The following is a 21,784-nucleotide window of genomic DNA, read 5'->3' as shown; positions in this document are numbered from 1 at the left end:
TATTTCAGTAAAATTTAAATATTTTGCATAGAGGAAGGTGATACTTCCTAACAGACTATAGCCAATTATCTATTTGCAGATTTTCCTCACTTTTGTGAACTGCTGTGTGCTGTTCATCAAAAAGGATCATGGCAAGGCTCTCACTTCATATCAGTCATTCAAAAAGGATCATGGCAAGGCTCTCACTTCATATCTGTCATATCTTTCCTCTTTAAGAAAGCTTAAGGCATCCTTAAATGGGTTTGAGAACTAACTCTGCCAAAAAAGCAATGCAGTAAATGTAATCTACAAAACTATCACATTTTGACAAAACAAAACAAGTAGAAAAAAAGCCTTCAAGCCTCGAGGAAGCTTTGGCACTGAACAGTGAGTCACATTGCCCTGTGGGGAGAGTGAGACAGAAAACCTTGCCTTGTAGCCTTCAGCCTGATTTCTGATGCAGAAAGCAAGATGAACACAATCAACCTTGCCTCCATTTCGATTTTGTTTGCATAGCATGTTCTTAATTACAGGCTGTTTCAAGAGCTGTGTGCTGTACACAGCATCTGATAAACAGATAAACATAGCTGGCGTGATGGAAACTGCTGTGTAAATAATCTATCTGCTCTTCAGCATTGAAGAACTTCCAAAAATTTTTGCAAGTATGGTTAGCTAAAATAATCTCTATATTTAACTGTGTGGAGTAAAGACAACTGCATCCTTATTTCCTTTGCTTCCAGAATATAAAAATGAAAGAAATGACAGAAACTTTGTATAATAACTCAAATCAGAGGCCACTGTGGTGCTATGTGCTTGCTCTGTAGATGACAACAGAGGAGAAATTGAGTACACAATTTCAAAGTATGGTAGCAAGGGAGTGTGAAAGCTAAACCAAACATTCACTAACTATTATCATTAGAATGAAGCAAGCAATTCCCTCAGTGTATATTCTTTTTTTCTGCTTGCATGCTGCCCTGGGAAGGTGTGCTTTTCTTAAATGTATAATTTGGAGTTATTTTAGTAAGGAGCTGTTTGTCTAAGGTTTCCCACTGAGGCAATCCAGGGAGCTCAATGCTGTCTTCAACTGGCCACAGACAATTATGTGCACAAATCCAATGGGTTTTTTTCTGCCACAACTACCCAAGTGACACAAGTGACCTCTGAGAATCAGGTCCCACAGGTTAATAGTCACATTTCTGACTACAAAACTCTCTGTAAAGTTTCACCCATCTCGTTAGAATTCACAAACATGCTCCCAGGATATGCCTTCTGTGATGTTGCTGAAGTCACAGAAGGGTTATGAGGACACCAAAGTAAGCATTACCCCTTTTTGCCCCTGTGATTTTTCAGTGATTGAACACTGAGTTCTGCATCCAGCTCTAACACTGAAATCTTCCTCCTTTCCATGAGTAGATTATTGGCATCAGGAGATCACCACCTTCAGCAAGGCCAACAAGCAGCCACAAAAAATAGAGCAGGACGCATTGCAACAACTGGTGTCTGCCCATCTGCCAAAATAACCTTTTAATTAGCTTATTACAATTGTTTGAGACTGTCTACCTCAGGGCTTTTAGTTTTTTGCATGGAATATCTAAGAAGGATTTTCAGAATGAATTTAAATCTATTCTCTTTGTTTCACATGATGAAAGGGCTCATTTTCACTGATCATCATTTGCCACCCCTGTGTGTTTAAATAATCAGAAGAAAGTAAGTATTTTTAAAGTCTCTTCCAAATTCTTGAAAGGAAAATTTATGCTCGTGGGAAATTCACTTTATAACAACATAAAGTCCCTCCAGCACAAGTAGTCAGCAGGCTGAAGTTAAGGAGGATCTCCCCTCAGTTGAAATATCCCTTGGGCATTTAAAGCAATCTTTACTCCAGTGAGCAGTCATGGTTTTAGTGAATGTTTGATCATTATTTCAATCGAAGGACAGTGACTACTGCAAGATGCACTTAGATAATGAGTGCTAATGAGAGAGCACCAGCTACTGGAGTTTGTCAGTGCTGCTCTCCAGAGATGTCTGGGGGATGCCATGAGTGAGGGCTGCTGTGCCACCAGGCAGTCAGGGATGGAACTGACTTGATTCTCATTAAGCCTTGTGCTTCAAGGGTGTCTTCTTTTCAAATCTGAAGCAAGTCACATCCCACACACTCAGTTCTCCCTAACTACTGAGCACAGATAGATGGAAATGCATCTGGTCTCACAAATCCTTCTATTAAAATGTCCCCTGAGGCTCTAGGAGAGGTCTAGAAGTCAAATTTGGCTCAACAAGGGAAAGCAAACATGGTGTTATGGGCTACATGTTGCACAAGAGGGTGGTGTGGCAAAACTGGAAGGCAACAGCCAAAAGCAGGACAGAAAGATGCTACTTTGATTTCCAGAAATAACCAGCTCTGAACTGCTCCTCTCCCTACACTCAGGCCTAGAGCTGGCTGCCAGGGCTGCAGGCTGGGGTACAAGTTTCCTGTCAAGACCTGGGTGTTATTTCCCACACATCTGCAGCAGAAAGCAGCTGAGCAGACCTTGCACCAGCAGCTGTGCAGAAGGGACAGAGTCTGGAGAACAGCCTCCTTCCCGTGGTACTCACGTTGTAAACGCAGGGTTGTACTTTGCACCAAGGTAGTAAGAGTAAAGGTTGAACATCCCAATCATGAAGGCTAGGAACACCATGATGAAGATGACCATGAACTTGAAGATATCCTTCACAGTCCTCCCCAGAGAGATCTGCAGGGGGCCGAAGCTCTCGTTGGCTGGAAGAATGTAAGCAATGCGGGAGAAGCTGAGTACCACGGCTATTGCATACAGGCCTTCTGAAATGATCTGGGGATCCGAGGGAAGCCACCTGTTCCTGGCTAAAACAACACAGGTACACTGGGCGTTAGTAACAAACAGGGTCAGATGGAAGCCACTATGATAAGTGATCCTTTCCAGACTCAATCTTACATTTGGGTGAGAGTTAAAGAGAAAAAAACGAACCTTGGGGCAATTGTTCACTGGACCACAACATGCTGTACAAATACAGTGAATTAGTTGTACTTTTCACGTGGTAAAGGCAGGAAATGACCAAGTCACTGGGATTTACTGAAGCCACACAGTGAAAAAAACCAGCATGGCTTTAAACAAACTTGGTATTTTCTGTTTCCTAGTTGGATATCAACTGTGCTGTGCCTTCTCCATGTGATGCTCTTGAGATGGAGAACCAAAACCACAACACAGTGGAATACAGCTGTAGATTTGGATACAGGGCAATGTGTCAGTGTTTGGAAAGGAAGCATTAGGGAGAGAGACCATGATCTCTATCCCCACCATTAGATAAGAAATTTAGGGTTTGTTCAGATAAAGCAGGTATAAACATTGTGTACCATTTTCATGTTATCTCTAAATTAGAACCAGTTTCTGAAGTCTAGTTACTCTAGGCTTCAGAAGTAAGTAATACTTCAGACTAAAGTAATATTTTTATTTTAGAAAGCTCCAGATAGGCATGATTTACCTAATCTGATGGAAATATAAACATTTATATTAATATGGATTATAAGTGTCCTTGCATCAACTGAGGCTCTTGGTGGAAAGATTGCGACTCACAGTCAAAACATGCGACATCTTTGGGGCCACAGCAGTAAACTTAGGCATTATTTGCAATAATCTGAACCAAAGGAAAAGCAGCTGATGGAGGGATTCAAAGGATCTCATTGGGATATTCTGTTCTGGACCCTTTCCACCTTTGTATCACGAACTCACTTTAAGAGACGGAGCAGCAAGCCAGAGAGGGGAAAACCACAAGATTGTTTTGGTGGCCCCTTGCTTGTGTGGGCAGAGAGAGGTGCCAGAGGCTGAGCTGGTGGGGCCACCCAGATCCTGTGGCTCTGGAGCTGCTGTGGGTCAGGCACGTGGCTCTGGGGCTCTGAGGGACTTGTCTACAGTGGAGGACGTGCTGCCTCAACTCTCCTCTCCAGCCCAAGCACAGCACTAGAGCAGCCACCTTACAGCCCTAGGGAGCAAGTGGTGTTCCTGGGTGCCCCGATCTGGAGCTCCTGCAGCCCCCCTGTGAGCAGAAATCCACATGGATTTTGCCCAGGGTGCCAGGTAGAGCCTGCAGAGATGTGCAATGTCTCCAGTCCCCATATGTGTGTGAAGCTCTACTCATTTCTATATAGCAAAGGAAAACCATTTCAGCCATCCAAAATAACATTTTCAAGGCATTTCCCAATGCCAGCACTTAGAGATGATACAGTCTCTACAAAAATGTAGGTTTTGATGAGCAGCTGCTATTTTTATGCTATTTTTATTTATTTTTATATGCATGTTGTATGTAACAGAAATGCAGTTGCTGCAGCCTCAGATTCTGTGTTTGTTCACACATCTCCTTCCTCTCTCTTTTGGAAAACCAAGCAGATTAATGCATCTGTAATTCTGCTCACTCTGAGTTCCTGATTATCTGTTGCTCAAGCTGCATTTTCAGGATGTGATTGACCTGAATGTAGCTGCAGCACAAGAGCAGAGGCTGAATGAGGATCCTTTCTGACTGGTAGGAAGATGGCTGGAATGGGTAGTTCTAGGGAAAATAATTTGGTTTATTCAGAAAAAACTATATAAATATCACAAAAAGAAAGCTGCTTTCAGTACTGGCACACATTAACCTAAAAGAACAGGAAGTATTCGATAGAAAAAAGCATCTTACCATAGGTAAAGTAAGCAACTTCAGGGGGGAGGGTGACATTATTGAGGTCATCATCTTGAACGTACTGATCTACGTACTGTTGTGCCTCAGATGCTTTAAGAAAAGCCATGAACCTGGCAGTGAATGATGCCACGAAGATGGACAGCATCCCAAAGTCCAGCAGGTTCCAGAGATGCACCACATATTCACGTGGACCCTCTTCCCAGATCTCCTTGCACTCTGACCAGATCATACCTGTGGAGGGATCAGAGTATTTTTAACTGGCAAACAAAGATGATGTTTTTGCATTCAGACAGATCCATTTCCTGTTTGGAGTGGCTTCTGAAACCAAAGCAAAAGACTCTTTAATTAAACAAATTTATTGAGAATGGCTCTTGTCATCTTTTCTTAAAAATTAATACAGTATTTTAGTTTCTATGTCCTTTTGTGCTTATGAAGCAGAAATCTCAAAATGTCACTATCTAAGTCAATGGAAAAGCTGATTTCTCTTGATGACACAAAAAACACTGTTCAGATATTCTGATGACACTAGAAAATTCTACGGCTGATATAATTGGAAAAAATGTAGATTTCCTATCTTGTCCCCAAAATGACCTTCCTACACTGTGGCACTGGAGATGGCACTGCTTGCTCTGCTGTTCTTTTCCTCCTTCCCTAGAATAGTGGGTGTGCCTATTTTGAGAATGCAAACAGAACTGTTCAAGAGTAAGTTAGTATGATTTAAAAAGGGCAAGACAGAAGTTCTGTCCTTCCAATTTCATAAAGCTTTCTGTATTAAATAATGAATTTCCATTATTAAAGTGTGTCCTACCACTTTGAAAACACTGAGTTTAGCCCAAATTTATGATTTCTGACAACAGACTTACAAATAAACCTAAACACCAAACTCAGCGAATTCAAATATTTGACATCCATGTCCTACTGGGAAGAGCTGGGGTGGACAAGTGAATTCAGTCAAAGAGCTCAGGTCAGATTCACCAATTTGCTCAACTTTCAATCCCAGCAGGGCTCCAGGGCTGAAATCTTCCTCCTGAATAGCTAAAGTGTTGGAATATTTAACCCACTGATAAATATTTCCTGCGCTCTACCCAGTCCTGTTTCCATAGCAGCAGCAAAATTCACATTTAATCAAGAAGGAACAGTGCCTGCCAATTTCCTTGTAACCTCCTGCAATCTTCTCCTTTCTGTGAACTCCTTTCATCCTCTCTGCTGGAAGCTCTGGTGGTGTGGCACGTAAATGCATTTGCTTGGCTAGTTCTGAGCCTCCTGGAAGCACAGGGTGTCCCCTGGGTGCACTGGGCAGCCGGGTTACAAGGAGGGAAACAGGTCAGTGGGAATTTAGCCCGAGGGTGGAGGAGTGGAGAACTGCTGCTGTGAGTCCTTGTGCAGCATTTAAAGAGGAAAACAGAAGCTGAGCTATCCATAGCACCATCAGCCAAGCTCACAGCAAGCCCCTGACCTCCACAGCCCTGGAACCTCCCTGAAGATGCACCCTGATACAGGCTGTGCCCAGTAAGGGTCTGTCCTGGGAGAGAGCCTGGCATCTGCAGAATGCTGAGCAGAGGCAGAGGCAGGGCAGGTGAGGATTCTCCCAGCTCTCCATGGTGCTTGGCTGTGCAAAAGCAGGAACTTCATCCCACACTGTCACTCACTGTGAGTGAGATTTAAAAATAAATAGCCTAGGGGAGAAGGTGGAAGAATTGATTTCTCAGGAATTTTCCTGGAGCAAGGATGAAATATTAAAGAAACGCTTCTACCTTGAAAAAAGAAGTGTTTCAGAAATGATGGATAGGAGCCATTAGCCCTGTGCATTACACATGTGCTTTATAAAGGTACTAAAACACTTAAGGAAATATCACATGCATGGTAGCATTGCCCAACAAAGCACTTGTTCCCTGATGACCAGAAATTACTCCCAAATTTATTTCTAACCTTGCTCACTTAATGTATCTAGATCACAGATTAATGAAGTAAGAAGTGTCTAAAACTGAGGAGTTTGACTAAAATTAGAATCCCTCTGTGAAAGTAACAGGGTATTGACCTATAATTTCCACTGTTTTTTTCTCCAACTTTGTGGCAATCATTTTTTAAAAATGTCTATTCGTGACAAGTAGAAAAGTTGCAGTAATTACTTGATCAGTACTGCTGGGTATCTGTATATATATTTTGAGAGAGTAATTCAAAGCTTCTCCTTAGTAAAAGTATAGAGAAGAGAAAAAACAGCTAAAATTCAGGGGATGGGACATAAGGTGAGATGAAAGAAATAAGGAGAAGAATTTAAACAAAGCAACCCTGCCAGGATGTGATTGCATTCCAGTGTGGTGTTTCTGAGGCCCCCAGTGGCTCTGGCAGGAGGTATTTCCCCGAGTTTGATGCTCAGAGATGTGGGATATGAGCAGCCCCTAGGCTCCAGCTTCTGCATGGCTCATTCCCACAGCAGGGATAACCAGAAATGTCACCTTGATAGGCAATTCTGGTTTCTGCAGGGGAAGGAGAGTCAAGATACAGGCACAGCCCATCTGGAAGAAAAATGGGAGTGTGCAAGAAGTGCTGTTCACCACCTGTGCACAAAAAGGAACAATTTGTTAGATTTTTATATTCTTTGGCCTGGTACATAAATCAGGAGCAGCTGATGTTGCAGATCTGCCTTTGAGCCTTCCTGGGTCCACCAAAGGCTGTTGGATTAAGAGGTTAAGAGTGCTCAGATTGCATCTACCCAGAGTTTATCTGCTACCCTGTCTGCTTTTGCAGGGGGATTTAGAAATAAACTCTGCTTTCAGTGCACACTTCTGCCCATATTGCTCACAAGGAAAATGCCAGCCTTCCTCATTTGAAGGCAAGAGATGGGAAGACTTGGCCACAGGGAAAAGGCAGCCAAGGCATGTAATGAGCCCTGGATGCATGAGGCAAAATTGCTGTGCACCGTGTACAAAGGAGATATTGGTTTTGTTTTACCTCATGATTCCTTAAACTGCTCTGGATGATGCATCCCATCCTTCAGGTGTGTCAGCCTCAGCATTTACCATCTGCCAACTCACTAAGGGTGCACTTGAGCCCTCTATGTCATTAATGCTGGTATTAAATAGCACTGGTCCCAGTACAGACCCCTGGGGGACACCACTTGTCACTGATGTCCATCAGTGGACTCTGAGCCCCTGACCACACAACCCTCCAGCATCTTTCTTATCCATCTATCAGTCCACCCATCAAATCAATCTCTCTCTGATTTAGAGAGAAGGATGTTGTCCATGGAGGATCCATGTCAAAGGCTTTAAAGAAGTCCAGTTAAATGACATCTGCAGCCTGTCCTTGTGCACTTACACAGTCACTCCAGCAGAGAAGACCGTTAGGTAGGTCAATGTTGGCCACTTTAATTATATTTCTACTTGCATACAGGTATTTATAATACCAATAAGACTTTAGAACCAAAGGTTGCTACCATTAGGGCTTTTACAATCCTTAAATTCAGGGTCACACATGGGGCCCAACAAGTGCAGGTGTCTGCAGGACATGTGCCCCAAACTTTCACCTCAGAATTGTTGAAGGATTATTTGGATCTTTATGGAGACAGGCAGATAAAGTAGCCAGAGGAGATTGTCAGTGCAGATGTAGGCAGTCATTAGAAAATCTCATTATATTCAGGAGTCTGTACAATGAATCACCTTTCTTCTCCCAGAAAAGTGAAAACCTTCACTTTAAATGAAATGTTTTCTTCTTCATCACTGAGGAACTCAACAAGCAGACAGATACCTACTGCCTATAAGAAAAGAATACCTAGTTTAAAATCTAATCATCTTGTCCAACTGCTTTAATATAATTTTAAAAATATATCTTCCAGTCTTACTCTATCCAGTCTGGCATCTATTCAGTATTTTCTAGCTTAATATCCTGTATGGGATTCTGATTATCTCGGGGACAGGGAACAAAGAAACATTGGCCAAGAAGTCATCAGATATAGCAGCCATATCCTATCTTTCAGGGGAATTTAATGCCACCAGTGCTTATAGAACAGTGGAATATTTGCTGCAAGAAAAGAATCAAAATTATGGTGGTGAGCAAAAATAGCCACAGAAGAGGCAGACAAAGATTCTGCAGGGTTGATAAGCTCAATTTCCCGATAATTTCTCCTGAGCTTGTTTAGATTAGTGGTTCAAACTAAGTGACCTGCCAGGAGTAAATGATGCCTGATGGAAAAGTGAGACATCTAAATTTGTCTGAAACTCCTTTGAAATTTAACTTATGCATGTGGCACACTTTTGCACTCAACGGGTTCACCCAGATGAATCCTTGCTTTGTAATTGCTGAAATAACTTAATTTTTTATAAGATCTGAGCACTCCACAGTCGTCTCACCAGTAAAAATTTCATACTATGAATTTCATAAAATCCAGCTCTTACTTGTCTAGCAGGTTTCATCACTAGATCTTAGAGTGCATTACAAAAAAACAAATTACATTATACTTGTTTTGCAGACAAAGACACTGAGGTTCAGTGAATTACAGTAGGATCCCATGGCAGGGTAATAAATCAGACAGATTCACTACACTTCTTTCTGCTCACTTTGTCTCAGAGTGAAGCCACAAGCCATAATATTTCTATTATAATATTGCTTTCTCTAAGATGCAATTTTTAAACCAACAGAGGTAAATAGGCAACATCTATAGCATTTAAAATGCAAAGTGGAAAAATCAGGTAAATGAGAATTTGCTAAGCATCATTCAATGTTTTCAAAAGTGGTGACCGAGACCAAAGTCTTCTTTGTTCCTCTTTTAATCAAAACTCTTGACATCAGCCCCTAGACTTCTAGCAGGTTGTTTCAGTTTTGGGGAGTTTTCTTGGTTTGGGTTGTTTGTTTAGCTTGTGGTTTTTTTTTTGTTTTTGTTGTTTTGTTTTTTTGTTTTTTTTTTTTTTTTTTTGTTGTTGTTCTTTGTTTGGTTGGGATATTTGTTTAATTTTTATTTGTTTATTTTTGTTTCATTTTAATTTTTTCCTTTTTGTTTGTCTTGTCACTGTGCATTATGCCATCCCTAATATGGTTGAATTTCCAGGGAAGACTTGTAGACATTTTGGTTTTACTTACCCAACACCCACTTCATGATCAGCAGTTCTGTCCATGAGAACTGGGTTGTTTTGACTCTGAATATTTGTTTTGGATGATCCGTGATGGTCTCGTTGGGGAGATTTTTGACTCCTTCAAACCGATCTGAAGCGTTCACTACTAACAGCCCAAGGAAGATTGTGAAAGAAACTGCATGAGCCACAAACTTCATGAAAGGACTTCGAAGGGTACGTCCCAGCTGCAATAGAACATACACAGTCATAAAGTTTTTATTTACCCACCTCCTAGAAGTTTTTTCACTATAAAAATTTGAAACCTTTTGCCCACGGTGAAAAGGATTCGGTAATTGATTCTGGATCATTAGCTAAATAGAGTTTAGATTTGTTCAAGTTGTTACTTGCTGTTACTAGACATCATGCATTGTGCAATTTCTATGCATGGCAATGTCTTACAATGCCCCTTTAAACCCACATGTAATATCTAATTGTCCTGGCCATATGATGAGGGGAAAATGAAGAGACAGGGTATTTATATGGAACACATGTTTGTATGTGTATGTGTTGTATGAATGCACTCGTGAGTCAATACAAATTCTAATTCTCATCCTAAAATCATGGTTGTATGTTAGAGTCTTTTATTAATGGCCAATTCTTGGTTCATTATCAATGTGTAAGAAATAGCCTTCTGCTTAAATATTCTTTAGTAATGCTTTTCATATGCTTTGCTATGATAGTCTTCTCTCATAATTAGTACAAAAGCTCGAGAATTACTCCCAGAACACAAGGATTTATTTCAGGACACTAAGCCAAGGAAAGGAGCAGTAGGTCTCTTCACTACTGATAATTGTTCTGGTCTTCTTGAAAAGCTTTATTTGTTAATAAATTTAAATATAACTTTTAATTTTACCTTTTCTGTGAACTAAGATAACATTACTCCAGAAAGATAGAAAGAGTAGAAGCATTTTCAAGAGCACCAGTCTCAATTCTTGCAGCTCTGGTTCACCTCCAGTGCTGTCAGCATTGGTGTAATTCTCAAAGTTTTTATGGTTGATGTTGTGTAGATTTATGCGTTGTAGTAGAATTTATAATTTCAGTGCTGAGCTGATGGGGTGATGGGATAGGTCTGAAGAATGTCCCACACAGAGTAGGACATAATGTCATAGTAACAATCTCAGTTTTCCTCCTATGACCTGAGAGAGCTCAGATTGCAAGCATTAAGTGGAACAACAGCCATGGATCCTTAGCAAGAAGTTTTTAAGAAAGTTCATTTGCAATCTGTATGAGGCTTATTTCTACCCTGAATTCACTAAAAGAGAAAAAGCACTACCTATTGAATCATGACTCCTCTCCTCTCATAATCAGACTTTTTCTGCAGTCTATAGAAATGTAAAAAAAAAAGGCCTTATATTAAAGTAGCATTATCTCAGTTATCAGAGAAATAATTCCATGTATTACAAAACCAAATGAGTAAGGGTAATTTCCCTTACTTCTCTCATGATTTAACAGAAATCTGCATTTAGTTAGCATTACAACAGCTATTTGTCCCATTTATTACTGCAGAAAGTTTGCCATTATTTTCTTGAGCTGATGCTTTTTATATCTTCTCAGAAATCTGATTTTTAGCTAAGAACTACAGAAGGTGTTGACTAAAATATTCTGTAAAAATTAATGAAGTGTCAATTCCTCCAGCCAGTCTAATGCTTTATGACAGTAAGATTTTTCAAACAACATGATACAGCTAAACTCAAGGTGTGTAACTGTATGAATCTACCAATATCTTGATTTTTTAGAAAATCAGAATACCACCTTTCATCAAACCAGGATTGCAGGGTAGTGTCTGGCTGTTACTGCTAAGATAGAAACACTGACTGTGATACAAAGGTTCATTCTTAAGAGAGTAGACAATTTCATGACTTAGTATCCTATCTATGATAGGAAAATAATGAAGCATACATTCATGTCAAAACAGAAATACCTAGTGTGACATCATTACAAAATTTTCCAAATGCTTGAAGAGATGGGAACATAAAAGGATAGAAACATCATAAAGGAAAAATCCATTTCTATGCCCAGTATTATGTCCATAGCAGAAGAATGAAGGATGCTGTTGTACTGATCTCATGTATTTTAGGGGTAAAAAGGTTCAGATATGGCATAGGCAGAGGCAACCATCAAAGTTGCAGTGCTTAAACAAAATATTTTGGAGACCAACACATAAAGCAACAGTTTGTTTCAGAGTCACTGCCTCCAGGACATGGATGGGTCAGCAAGGATATTTCAGGGTAGCATAGGCTTAAACTTCATGTGAATGAATGACTGACTGACACTAAAACTGGTTTTAATAAAGTCAGCTCTGTACACTGAATGAAAAAAAATATGTAAGGTTGAGGTACAAACTCCTGTCAATAATATGTACCAAATTTTAGTGGGTAGTATTTGGTATAGTACATTCTAATCCCATAGAGCTTTATTAAAGAAAATTTTCTGTTGGGGAAGATAGGCTTTAAAATATGTTCCTAACTAAGATACATCAGAGAAGGAATTTTGAATATGAATTCCTCTATTACCCTATGTGAAACTGCAGAATTCAATCACCATAAAAATGTGATCCACAGTGGTGTAGCTCAGGACAGCTCCTATTGCAGTATTCACCTCAGAGATTTCCTCCATTTTTCTCACTGCCTTGGTCCAGAAATGAGCCCCTCACTCATGCCTGGGCACCTGTGTGTCTCTGATGACAGATCTGATTTAAGTTAAATAACTGATTATTACTATGGAAAATTTATTTCTTTGCCCAGTTGTGTGACATAAAGATTGCTTCCATCAGTAAAAACCCAATAAAATGCTTGTAAAGTTGATCAGGACAAAACTGGCCTGCCCAGAGTAGAATTTTCTGTAATTTCTGTGAGAAGATACCAGGCTCTTAGATCAACCTGCAGCCCTTGAAATTAACAGTGATGATTTTGGGTGAGGTACCAATCCTTAGGGGAAAAATTGTGTTTGTTATTCAGTTATTTCTATCACAAGCCCCAATCAAAAATCAAGATGACATTGTTCTGATCAAGGCAAATCTATGCATTAGAAGACAATACCTGCCTGAAAGAAAGAAATTTCAATTGGACTTTGAACTAGAAGGTTACATGTGGTTTTTCACAGTCTAGTGGGGTGAAAAGGAAGGAACATTGAAAATTGAGAATGCATGAAAGATTTAGGATAATGAAGTCAAGGCTGATGAAAAGTCAAGTATCCCCACCCCCCATTTTTAAATTTTAATACACCTACCTCAAAAAATTAAAATCAAGTAACTTTCTCAATAATTTGTTACTTCTGCTGTAAAACTGTTTTAGTTTTAGGGTTTTTTTTCCTCAGTTTCTTTCCCATTAGTTTTCATTTTTTCTCTTAAATTCTCCACTTATTTCTAGTCTCATTGTTCTTCCCACCTATTGCTATATTCAAAAGTGGCCTCTGTAATTCTGAGACAAATGTTGCTGTTGGGTTGTGTGCCAACTCCCAGCACGTTCAACAGAGGTGAAGGAAATTAAAGAGCTTCATAAATCCCTGCTAGCCTGGGGTCTGACATGAGGGAATCAAGGTGGTACAAAAAATTCCACACAATAATTCCCTCTACAGCCCAGGCAAAACCCCCCACTGCACAGCCTGGTTTTCCCATGCACTTCTCTGTGAGCACTTCTGGAGTCCTGTCTGGTACCCATGAAAATGAGGGACTTTGTGTTGATACAGAGCTCAAGGAGATGAAGTTACATCCTCCTATACTCTAACACAAAATACTCCTCTTGGAGCTATTTTGGAGGAGACTAAGGCTTAAATGTATTTTATTATCTCAGACAGACTGAAGGACTGTTGTTCTGATTGAATAAATATGTGTTTCAAATTATAGTCTCTCCTCAATACTAATTGATGGATCTATAGCTACTTGAGTTTGATAAATTTAGAAAGGATTCCTCACTGGTTTTTAGAGGAAATGGGAAAAAATACTTTTAAGACTGAATACAATATCAGCAGCAAGGGTCATTTTGATAAAATTTAAGTGTCTGAGACATACCTCCTGCAAAAGGCATCTACCTTGTAAGGGATGATATTGCTGGCTGTTGCTGAATGTGAAATGATCTTCTCCCCTGCTACCCCTTTTTCTGTGGCAAGAGCAGTGACAAAGCTATTTATCACTCAGCCACACACCTATTTATCTCCACTTGTTTGAGCAGACTCTTTCAGAATGAAACCTCTACAGATTTCATAGCACAAACAACTTGAGATTTTACCCAAGCTAATGATAGGCTCTGGTCCTTTAACATCTAGTTCTCAACAAAATCTCCTCCTCCATCTGATCTATATTTAGGTATACAGCTATATTCCAATTTTCATAATCTTTTCCCTCAAAACCAGGAAGATTTTATGATTAAGTCTAGTCTTTGCTGTGACAATAAGAAGTTTCCAGGAGTTTCAGGTCCATGTGTCATAATAATGCTCCACTAACTAAAACCACAATAATGCTCTATTAACTAAAACTACAATAATGCTCCACTAACTGCAGCCACAATTATGCTCTATTAGCTAAAACCACAATAATGCTCCACTAATTAAAACCATGAGCTCAGAAAGAAGGAGGAAAGGTAAAAAAGGAGCCCTGAAAAAAGGAGGAACCCACAACAAAAAGTGCATAAAAGAACAATTTAAACATCAGAGTTAACAAAAACAAGAATCTTCTCCTTCAGTTATTTCCAGTTTTGATGGCTCTTCTATTTTTTCTTCACTCCACTCCTATGTTGTTGTATCCCATACATTTCTTTTTCCTTTTGTTTCCTTGTCACCCACTCCCTCACCCTCTTTGCCCACCACCCCTCTTTTTTCCCTGTAAAGATGAATCTCAGACCATGACAGTCCCATTTGTGTCTCCTCTCTCCTGAGGCAATCTTGGAGGATACCATGAATCACTTCCCAACAGCTTTATGGAAAAATCTGGGGTTTCATTCCAGGGTAAAAATGCCTGCAGAGCCCACAGCCAGGAGGAGTCTGTACCTTGCTGCAGGGAGCGATCCAGTAGGCGATGGCAAGGAAGGGCAGCCCGATGGACACCCCAAAAACAGCCAGGAACTTCACAGCTATGGATTGCTGCCTCAGGCCCGAGAGGTTCTCATACCACATGGTGAGCAATTGCTGCTGGCAGTTGGGGTGAGCAACAAACTGTAAGGAAACCAGAAACAGAGACATCAGTAGGGTTGTCTGAGGAGGATGAGATCTCAGGGAATAACCTTCTGAAATGGAACATGACAGGTCGTGTCTTTGTTGTCCAACAAACAGACAGAGAGCTGCAAACCAGGCACACAGGACCCCCAGGTACTGCCAGAATGTGCATTGCTTCTGCTCCTTGTCTTCTCTAGAGGAAAGCTATTTTTACATGATTAAAAAGCAGAATCTGAGCCAAACCCATCAGTGGTCAGTGCTCCAAAATGCCTCTGAGCAAGTTACCTCTTGGGGTAAGATAGTGTAACCTGAGATTCAGAAAAGACACAGAAGTGCTTGGAAGTCAAGCTGGAAAACACCGTGATGACTTTGCTAAGGGCAGAGGCACTGACACAGCAGCTTAACACAGCTCTAGTATTGTATTGTTCTATCCACTTTGTAAAGACCAAAGGAAGCCATTCTGCAGGGCTCTCCTCCAAATTATGAGGTCTGGCTGGTGTTTTGATACTTTAAATGCTTTATCTCAGAGTACCTTTCAAAATATGACAGCTCATTCTTCACTGATAGGACAAAAAAACAAATTCAAAAGTGGAAGGAAAAGCTGTGGTGCTCTGGTACAAAGAGTCAAAGAGTACCTGGTTTATATCCTGTAACTGAGACTCTTCTTCAGTTTACTGTTCAGAAGTAAAAAAAAAAAAAAGTAAAAGAAAAGGTGAGCTGCAGAAAAGTGAAAAAGGCAATTCCTTAATGGCAAAATTACAGCACCACAAGATCTTCCCTGACAGTTTTATAATAAAAGATTAAACTTCTTTAGTTCATATTGTTCTTTGAGGTGATTGAATTTAGAACGTGGCTATCTTTAATCACAAAGAAGGATAATTAAAATGCAAAATAACAAAAATAAAAAAATAAAAAATAAATATGTTGCTGATGCAGCTAATTGCATTAGCAGAACTGAGGGTTTCTTTTATTGGTTCAGTGGCTGAATAAATGTTCCTAGGAGGGAAATGTAAAATACTCTAGTCCTTCAAAGAGCAGAACTTTCTGGAGGTGAAGGGGAGGATGAAGGGGGTCAAGAAAAAAAGAAGGGAGGAAAGCAGAGGCTGCTGAGGGCTGGGTGGCCACAGGGACAGGGACAGGGACAGGGACAGGACCACGCCTGGCACCCGCCCCTTGACCTGGATCAGCCCTTTAAGCGTCACCCAGCTGCAGGATTTCAGCTGTATCTGTAGTTTTCTTGGGCTGAAAAGCAGAGAAAGTTCTGGCTGTGCTTTGATCTTCACTGTCGGTGAACGATGATCGGTTAGGGAACTTAATGGGCTCTTTTTGAGATGTTTGCATAACAAAACTGTTACTGTTCAGGAGGAAATACAGTTGCACAATAATTAAGATTGCTCTGGAGTAACACTTTTCCTTCATTAATAGCACATTAGCAGCTGTTTAAAATATGCTTTTGAGATAAATTAGGCTTTGGGGTTTACATTTCTCAAGAAGAAAAAAATAAAAGAAAATGAGACTCTACTCCTTCTACTGAATAAATCAGTCAGAACAAAGAAAATTGATGGGTACTTTTAACTCCTTTGTCTTTAGAATTTTTTCCTGGAAATACTAATATTTTAATATTCTTTCTTTTAAGCTGCTTCCACAAAAAAGAAAGCTTTCAAAAAAAGATAATTATAAATCATGAGTCCTAGTCCTTCTAAGCATTTAAAGTTAAAGGCTGACATGATGACAGCAGTATTACAAGGAGGCATTTCCTAATGCCTGATGTTTATGTTTGTCCTAATGCTGCTTGGGCTTGTTTTCTTCCTGGAAAATGGACAGAAAAATGAAGTGGAAGGAAACTCAGTAGAGAATTGATACCTTTTGCAAATTTTATTTTTAAATATCATGAATTCAACAACAGTTGTAGTGACTCATGGAAAGAGAAATGACACGTGAATGTGCAGACTTCTGGGATGAAGGGCCCAAACAATATTCAAACTTCCTCCTCCTGTTGCAATTGTTCACTGCATTATGATAATTGATTCAAACAAAGAAATTCAGTTGTCCTTGGCAATGAGGCAGTAAAAGACTTCTGGCTGGCATTTCAGAGACTTCATCAGACATTTTAATCTGTCCATTTTTCCACTTTGTCTGGAAACAGCTACAATGAAAATACAAATATAGGAAAATTGAGAAGGAATTGCCATAAAACCCAGTTCAGTGGAACAGTTTATTTTGTACAAGGCAATAAAGACAGGCAGAGTGCCACAGATCCTAGATGGTGTTCATCTGTATCTGTTTGGCCCATGTCCTCCCATTCCCCCCAGCAGACAGGATTTTCCACAGCTGGGTCCACTCCTAGGTCAGGGTTCTCATCAGCTCCTCTGGACACACCAGCCCTCACTCAAGACATGCTGCAGACCATGCAGAGGAAGCTTACCAGATAAAATACCAGCAAAGTGGTCTGTTTAACAATCAGGGGGAACTGAACATTCTCAAAAAGTGATGTAACAGATTCAAAGGAGAAGAAGAAAAGGAAAGGCTGAAAAGCCTCATCCCCTGCTCCTCCTCTAGCAAACTGTGTGTAATTACTAATAAACCCCCAAACATGGGTAGGATGAAGAAACCATAAACCATACATATCTTGAGCAAACTCCAGTACCTTTGTAAACTCCTTATAAATTGTTATCACTGAGCCCAACACAATAGCAACCTGGATCCATCCCCTCTACTGTAAAAGCAACGTGTTAGGGACTATGCTGGAGCTATCTCCAGGCAAGAAAATAAGCCTAGGGATCAGAAAGGTATTAAAACTTCAAAAAAGCTGAGGGACCAGAGACACATAATGGCCTCCTCCCAGAGAGACATTATGAATTCAAGCAACATGGCTATTGCCTGCTTTATCCCAATACAGAGTAAGTGAAACCACAATGAGTACAGGTTTTCTCCACTTTCTCTAGCCCCACCTTGGGTGCCAAAAGAGTATTTGTCGTGGTTTAGGGCAAATTTAGTAGGAAAACTCCAAATAGGGTCCCTCTAGAAAGCAACTTGTAGTGGCCCTTCCCCCTCCCTGCCCCCACCCAGTTTGGGAAAGATTTCCTTGGAGAAAAGTGGAAAAAACTGTTTATTTTACAATCAAAGTTCTCACAAACACAAAAAAATGAATAATATTAAACAATGGAACCTCTTGCTGTTCTAAAGAGATGGCAAATTCAGAAAGTCTTTCTGTGGTCAGAGAGACAAAGAGTCTTTTTTGGGGACGTGTCCTGGGTTTTTCTCAGTCTCTCTGGGGCTCAGGTCTGGTGTCTGGCTGCAGTGCAGCTTGTGGGGCCCTGGAAGTCCTGGGACTGAACAACAGCAGTTCCAAAAAAACTTCTGGCCTCAGCTAACTAAAAAAAAAACTAACTAAAATCAAAGGAGAGTTCTCTCCCGCTCCGTGTCCCTGCTGCAGACAACAGAGTCCATGAGAGAGAGCTGAAGCTCTTATCTCCATGTGTTTGAATAGAGCCACAAAAAAAATCCAGCACTTTTCCTTCTCCCCCTCTTCACTCTCAGATCTAGTTTTAAAGGCATAAGGCTTATTTCTGGGCTAAACTGACAAATGGGGATAAAATTCAGCATCATAAAGTCACCCCAGGACATCATCTTACTCTGATTATTACTAAAATGAGAGAAAAATGAGTCAAGGATCAGGAAGATCAGACATGAATGAGTTTTGATCTGTTATTTGCTTACAGCAAGCAGAACAGTTTTCATTGTTTTCTCTATCAGACATTAATGAAACACACAGTGACCCCTGGGCACTGCCAGCACCTCTATCATCATTTCAGAGACTGATCTTAGATCTCCTCAGAGATGTTACAGAGCCATTTAACTTTCTCTCTTCCCTGGGAATGGGCACTGGCACCAAGTTAAAAATTACATTAACTTTTTGGTTTTTTTTTGTAAGTGACTTAGCATGGAGAAGAAGAGTTTAAGAAAAAAGTCAGAATGCTTCAAAGCATAATGACAAATGGTGATGTGTGATATTGAATTTCAGAAGACTGAATGCTGCAGTGCTTTTTCAATGTTCCCATTAAACGCTATTTTCCTTTCTTCAGTGCTGGAAAATGAGGCAAGGAGGCTTTTAGGGACAAACCATGGATGCTCCTGTGCTGCAGACAAGAAAGAGCAGTGTGACCAGGGCTGTGCAGCAGGGCAGGATATCTCTGATTGAAATGGAAGCACTGGCAGTGCAGGGGATTGCCTGGCTCCAAAACCAGCCACTTAAAAGCATTGAGTGCTTTATCTCCTGGGCAGAGTCTATAAGGTAATGCATCAGGATCTGCAAGCTCAAGAAAAATGTTTTTCAGTGCTTCTGCATTCAGAAACCACGGTGGGAGCTTTGCTGTTCCCATGGCCCTGGGATCCCAGCAGATGGCAGTGGTTTTTCCTAGTACCATGCATATCTCTTGATATAGGAAGGAAATTGTTCTTCCCTCCAGCCTATCAGTCACACAGCTTTTTAAGTTAAAAAAGGCTAAAAAACCCCATAATAATCACACAACCCATAAAAATCACACATCAATCAGCTCAAATAATGAAGCCACCAAAGCAGCATTTTTAGAGCCAGCAAAAGACTGAGAAAAGTTTTGACACCTCCAAAAGTCCCTGTCCTTTGATACAGGGGATTAAATGAGAGACATGAAAATGTATCTGGAATATGGAAAAAAGTTTCTCCAAGACTTCAGTGGGAATTGAAAGGACCCAAAGGAAGAGTTTTACATACAGGAATAAAGAGGGTGTTTCAGACACCACTGTGGATACCACATTGGGTGATCACTTTTCCACATTTCTTTCTAATTTGATATGTGACAGCTCTTTCTGGTTATATGCATTGTGGGGAAACACTTTTGATGAAAGGGGAGGGGAGGAGAGGGGAGGAGAGGAGAGGGGAGGAGGGGGGAGGAGAGGAGAGGAGAGGAGAGGAGAGGAGAGGAGAGGAGAGGAGAGGAGAGGAGAGGAGAGGAGAGGAGAGGAGAGGAGAGGAGAGGAGAGGAGAGGAGAGGAGAGGAGAGGAGAGGAGAGGAGAGGAGAGGAGAGGAGAGGAGAGGAGAGGAGAGGAGAGGAGAGGAGAGGAGAGGAGAGGAGAGGAGAGGAGAGGAGAGGAGAGGAGAGGAGAGGAGAGGAGAGGAGAGGAGAGGAGAGGAGAGGAGAGTCTCTATTTTGGAGAGAAAAATAGTGTCATCAGAAATAAGGAAACTTACAGCAAGACAGCTAAGAGACAGAGGTCAGCCTCTGATGATTGGAATTAATCATACAGAAAGAAACCAGTATCTCTTTTATTACTGAAATGATTCTATTTCCCTTAAAAGTACAGAAATCTACCACTGAGCAAAAGAATTAACGAGTCAGGCAGGATCACCTCACTTTGCTAATGTACCCTACACTGAATAGCCAGGGGCTAGGTAGGCAAAACTCATCAGTGAAGCAGTGAAAGCAGATAAAACCCTGCATATCAGAACTACCAACATGAACCTGTGACTGTAAAGTCCTGAGGTGCTCCTGTCATGTTCTCTCAGCTTGTGCCTTCCCTTGCAGCCTTATGGCAAACTTCAGTGGGTTTAATCACTGAGTGAGAGCTCAAAAGGAGCTGCATAAATAGACTTTCAGGAGAACATTGAGGATGTCAAAAGACACTGCCAGGGGCTGGGATGAGCAATTTCTCCTTCCATCATGTAGCTGCATTCATGTCCTTGGAACAACCTTTCTGGGTTCATTATTAAGCATTTATCTTGTGATGTAGCTCTTTGCTTCTGCAAACCCACATTTATTAACACATTTTAAGCTGCAGCACCTGCTCACAGGATCCCTGGGCTGGGTGTGTAATGCTTCAAATGCCAGAAATCCGAGGGAAAATGCTGACTCAAATGAGTCATCCAAAGGGTTTCAATTGTCACCTTGTGCCTCTGAATTACAAATGAAAAAGAAGGGGACAGCAAATGGGTTGCATACACGGGTTTTCCCATTTTGCCAGCCCTGCCCATGGCAGGAGGGTTGAACCTGGATGATCTTTAAGGTCCTTTCCAACCCAAACCATTCCATGATGCTGTGTTGTCAGGAACAGAGGAGCAGTCCTCCTGCAGGGATCTACACATTGGGAAAACCAGGTGGAATCTGAACCACACACATTGTATGCTCTGGAAAGCTAAATCTGAATTATCATGAAGATTTCCTGACACCTCACAGACAAACACAGCCTGAGCTGAGCTTGCCATGCTCATGTTCCCAGCAGGACCAAAGCCAGGGCTGGGTTGGAAGGGGAATTGAGGTTTCCTTGGCAGCTTTGCTGTGCTTGAGCAAAACCAGAGGGAAGGAGGGAAAGCTGAGCTTGCTGCATAGGCAGTGCCATGTTTCTCACTGCAAAGCCTTCCCCAAAGCAGAAATGAAATCATCCTTTTTCAGCAGGTCGTTGAAGACTGTGGGAGTGTCAGCAAACATTGGCAGGGGTAGAAAAAACTCAGGGAAAGGTCAAAGCAGGATATTACTGCTCTTCCCCTGAGGGGTGAAAAATACACTGCCATTTCACCAAAGAGGATCAGAAGAGTTAAGAGGTAAACATATGCCCACATGCAAATGACAGGGAAAAAAAAATCAATGAATGGAATAAAACAAAACATAGTTTCTTTGCTTTTATAACACTTTTCCCTTTAGAAGATTTCTTTGATATTTTAGGTTATTTTAAGACTTGAAGCCTAAATAAAGGGTCTGCATTTACACTGAATAAAATACTTTTCTTGAGCTGGAACATGCTTTTTTGGGGGTGGGGAAAAAAGGTGGAAAATGTATCAAAACATTTTTATTGGGTAAAAAACCCATTACAGAGTCGTTTCACTTGACGC

At 40.8% G+C, this 21,784-nt stretch overlaps 1 protein-coding gene across 1 annotated transcript in view; it reads right to left on the bottom strand.

Moving 5' to 3' along the window:
- Positions 1 to 21,784, bottom strand: part of TRPC7 (transient receptor potential cation channel subfamily C member 7) — a 63,554-nt gene that overhangs the window by 12,500 nt on the left and 29,270 nt on the right. The window contains exons 4-7 of the mRNA XM_056502697.1: positions 14,754 to 14,918; positions 9,739 to 9,955; positions 4,660 to 4,893; positions 2,569 to 2,833 (exon numbers count right to left, since the gene is read on the bottom strand). Coding sequence (XP_056358672.1) covers positions 2,569 to 2,833; positions 4,660 to 4,893; positions 9,739 to 9,955; positions 14,754 to 14,918 — 881 coding nt within the window. The remainder of the gene's footprint in view (positions 1 to 2,568; positions 2,834 to 4,659; positions 4,894 to 9,738; positions 9,956 to 14,753; positions 14,919 to 21,784) is intronic.

Source organism: Oenanthe melanoleuca, chromosome 13, assembly GCF_029582105.1.
Source record: "Oenanthe melanoleuca isolate GR-GAL-2019-014 chromosome 13, OMel1.0, whole genome shotgun sequence".
NCBI lineage: Eukaryota > Metazoa > Chordata > Aves > Passeriformes > Muscicapidae > Oenanthe > Oenanthe melanoleuca.
This window is presented reverse-complemented; position numbering and strand designations above follow the sequence as displayed.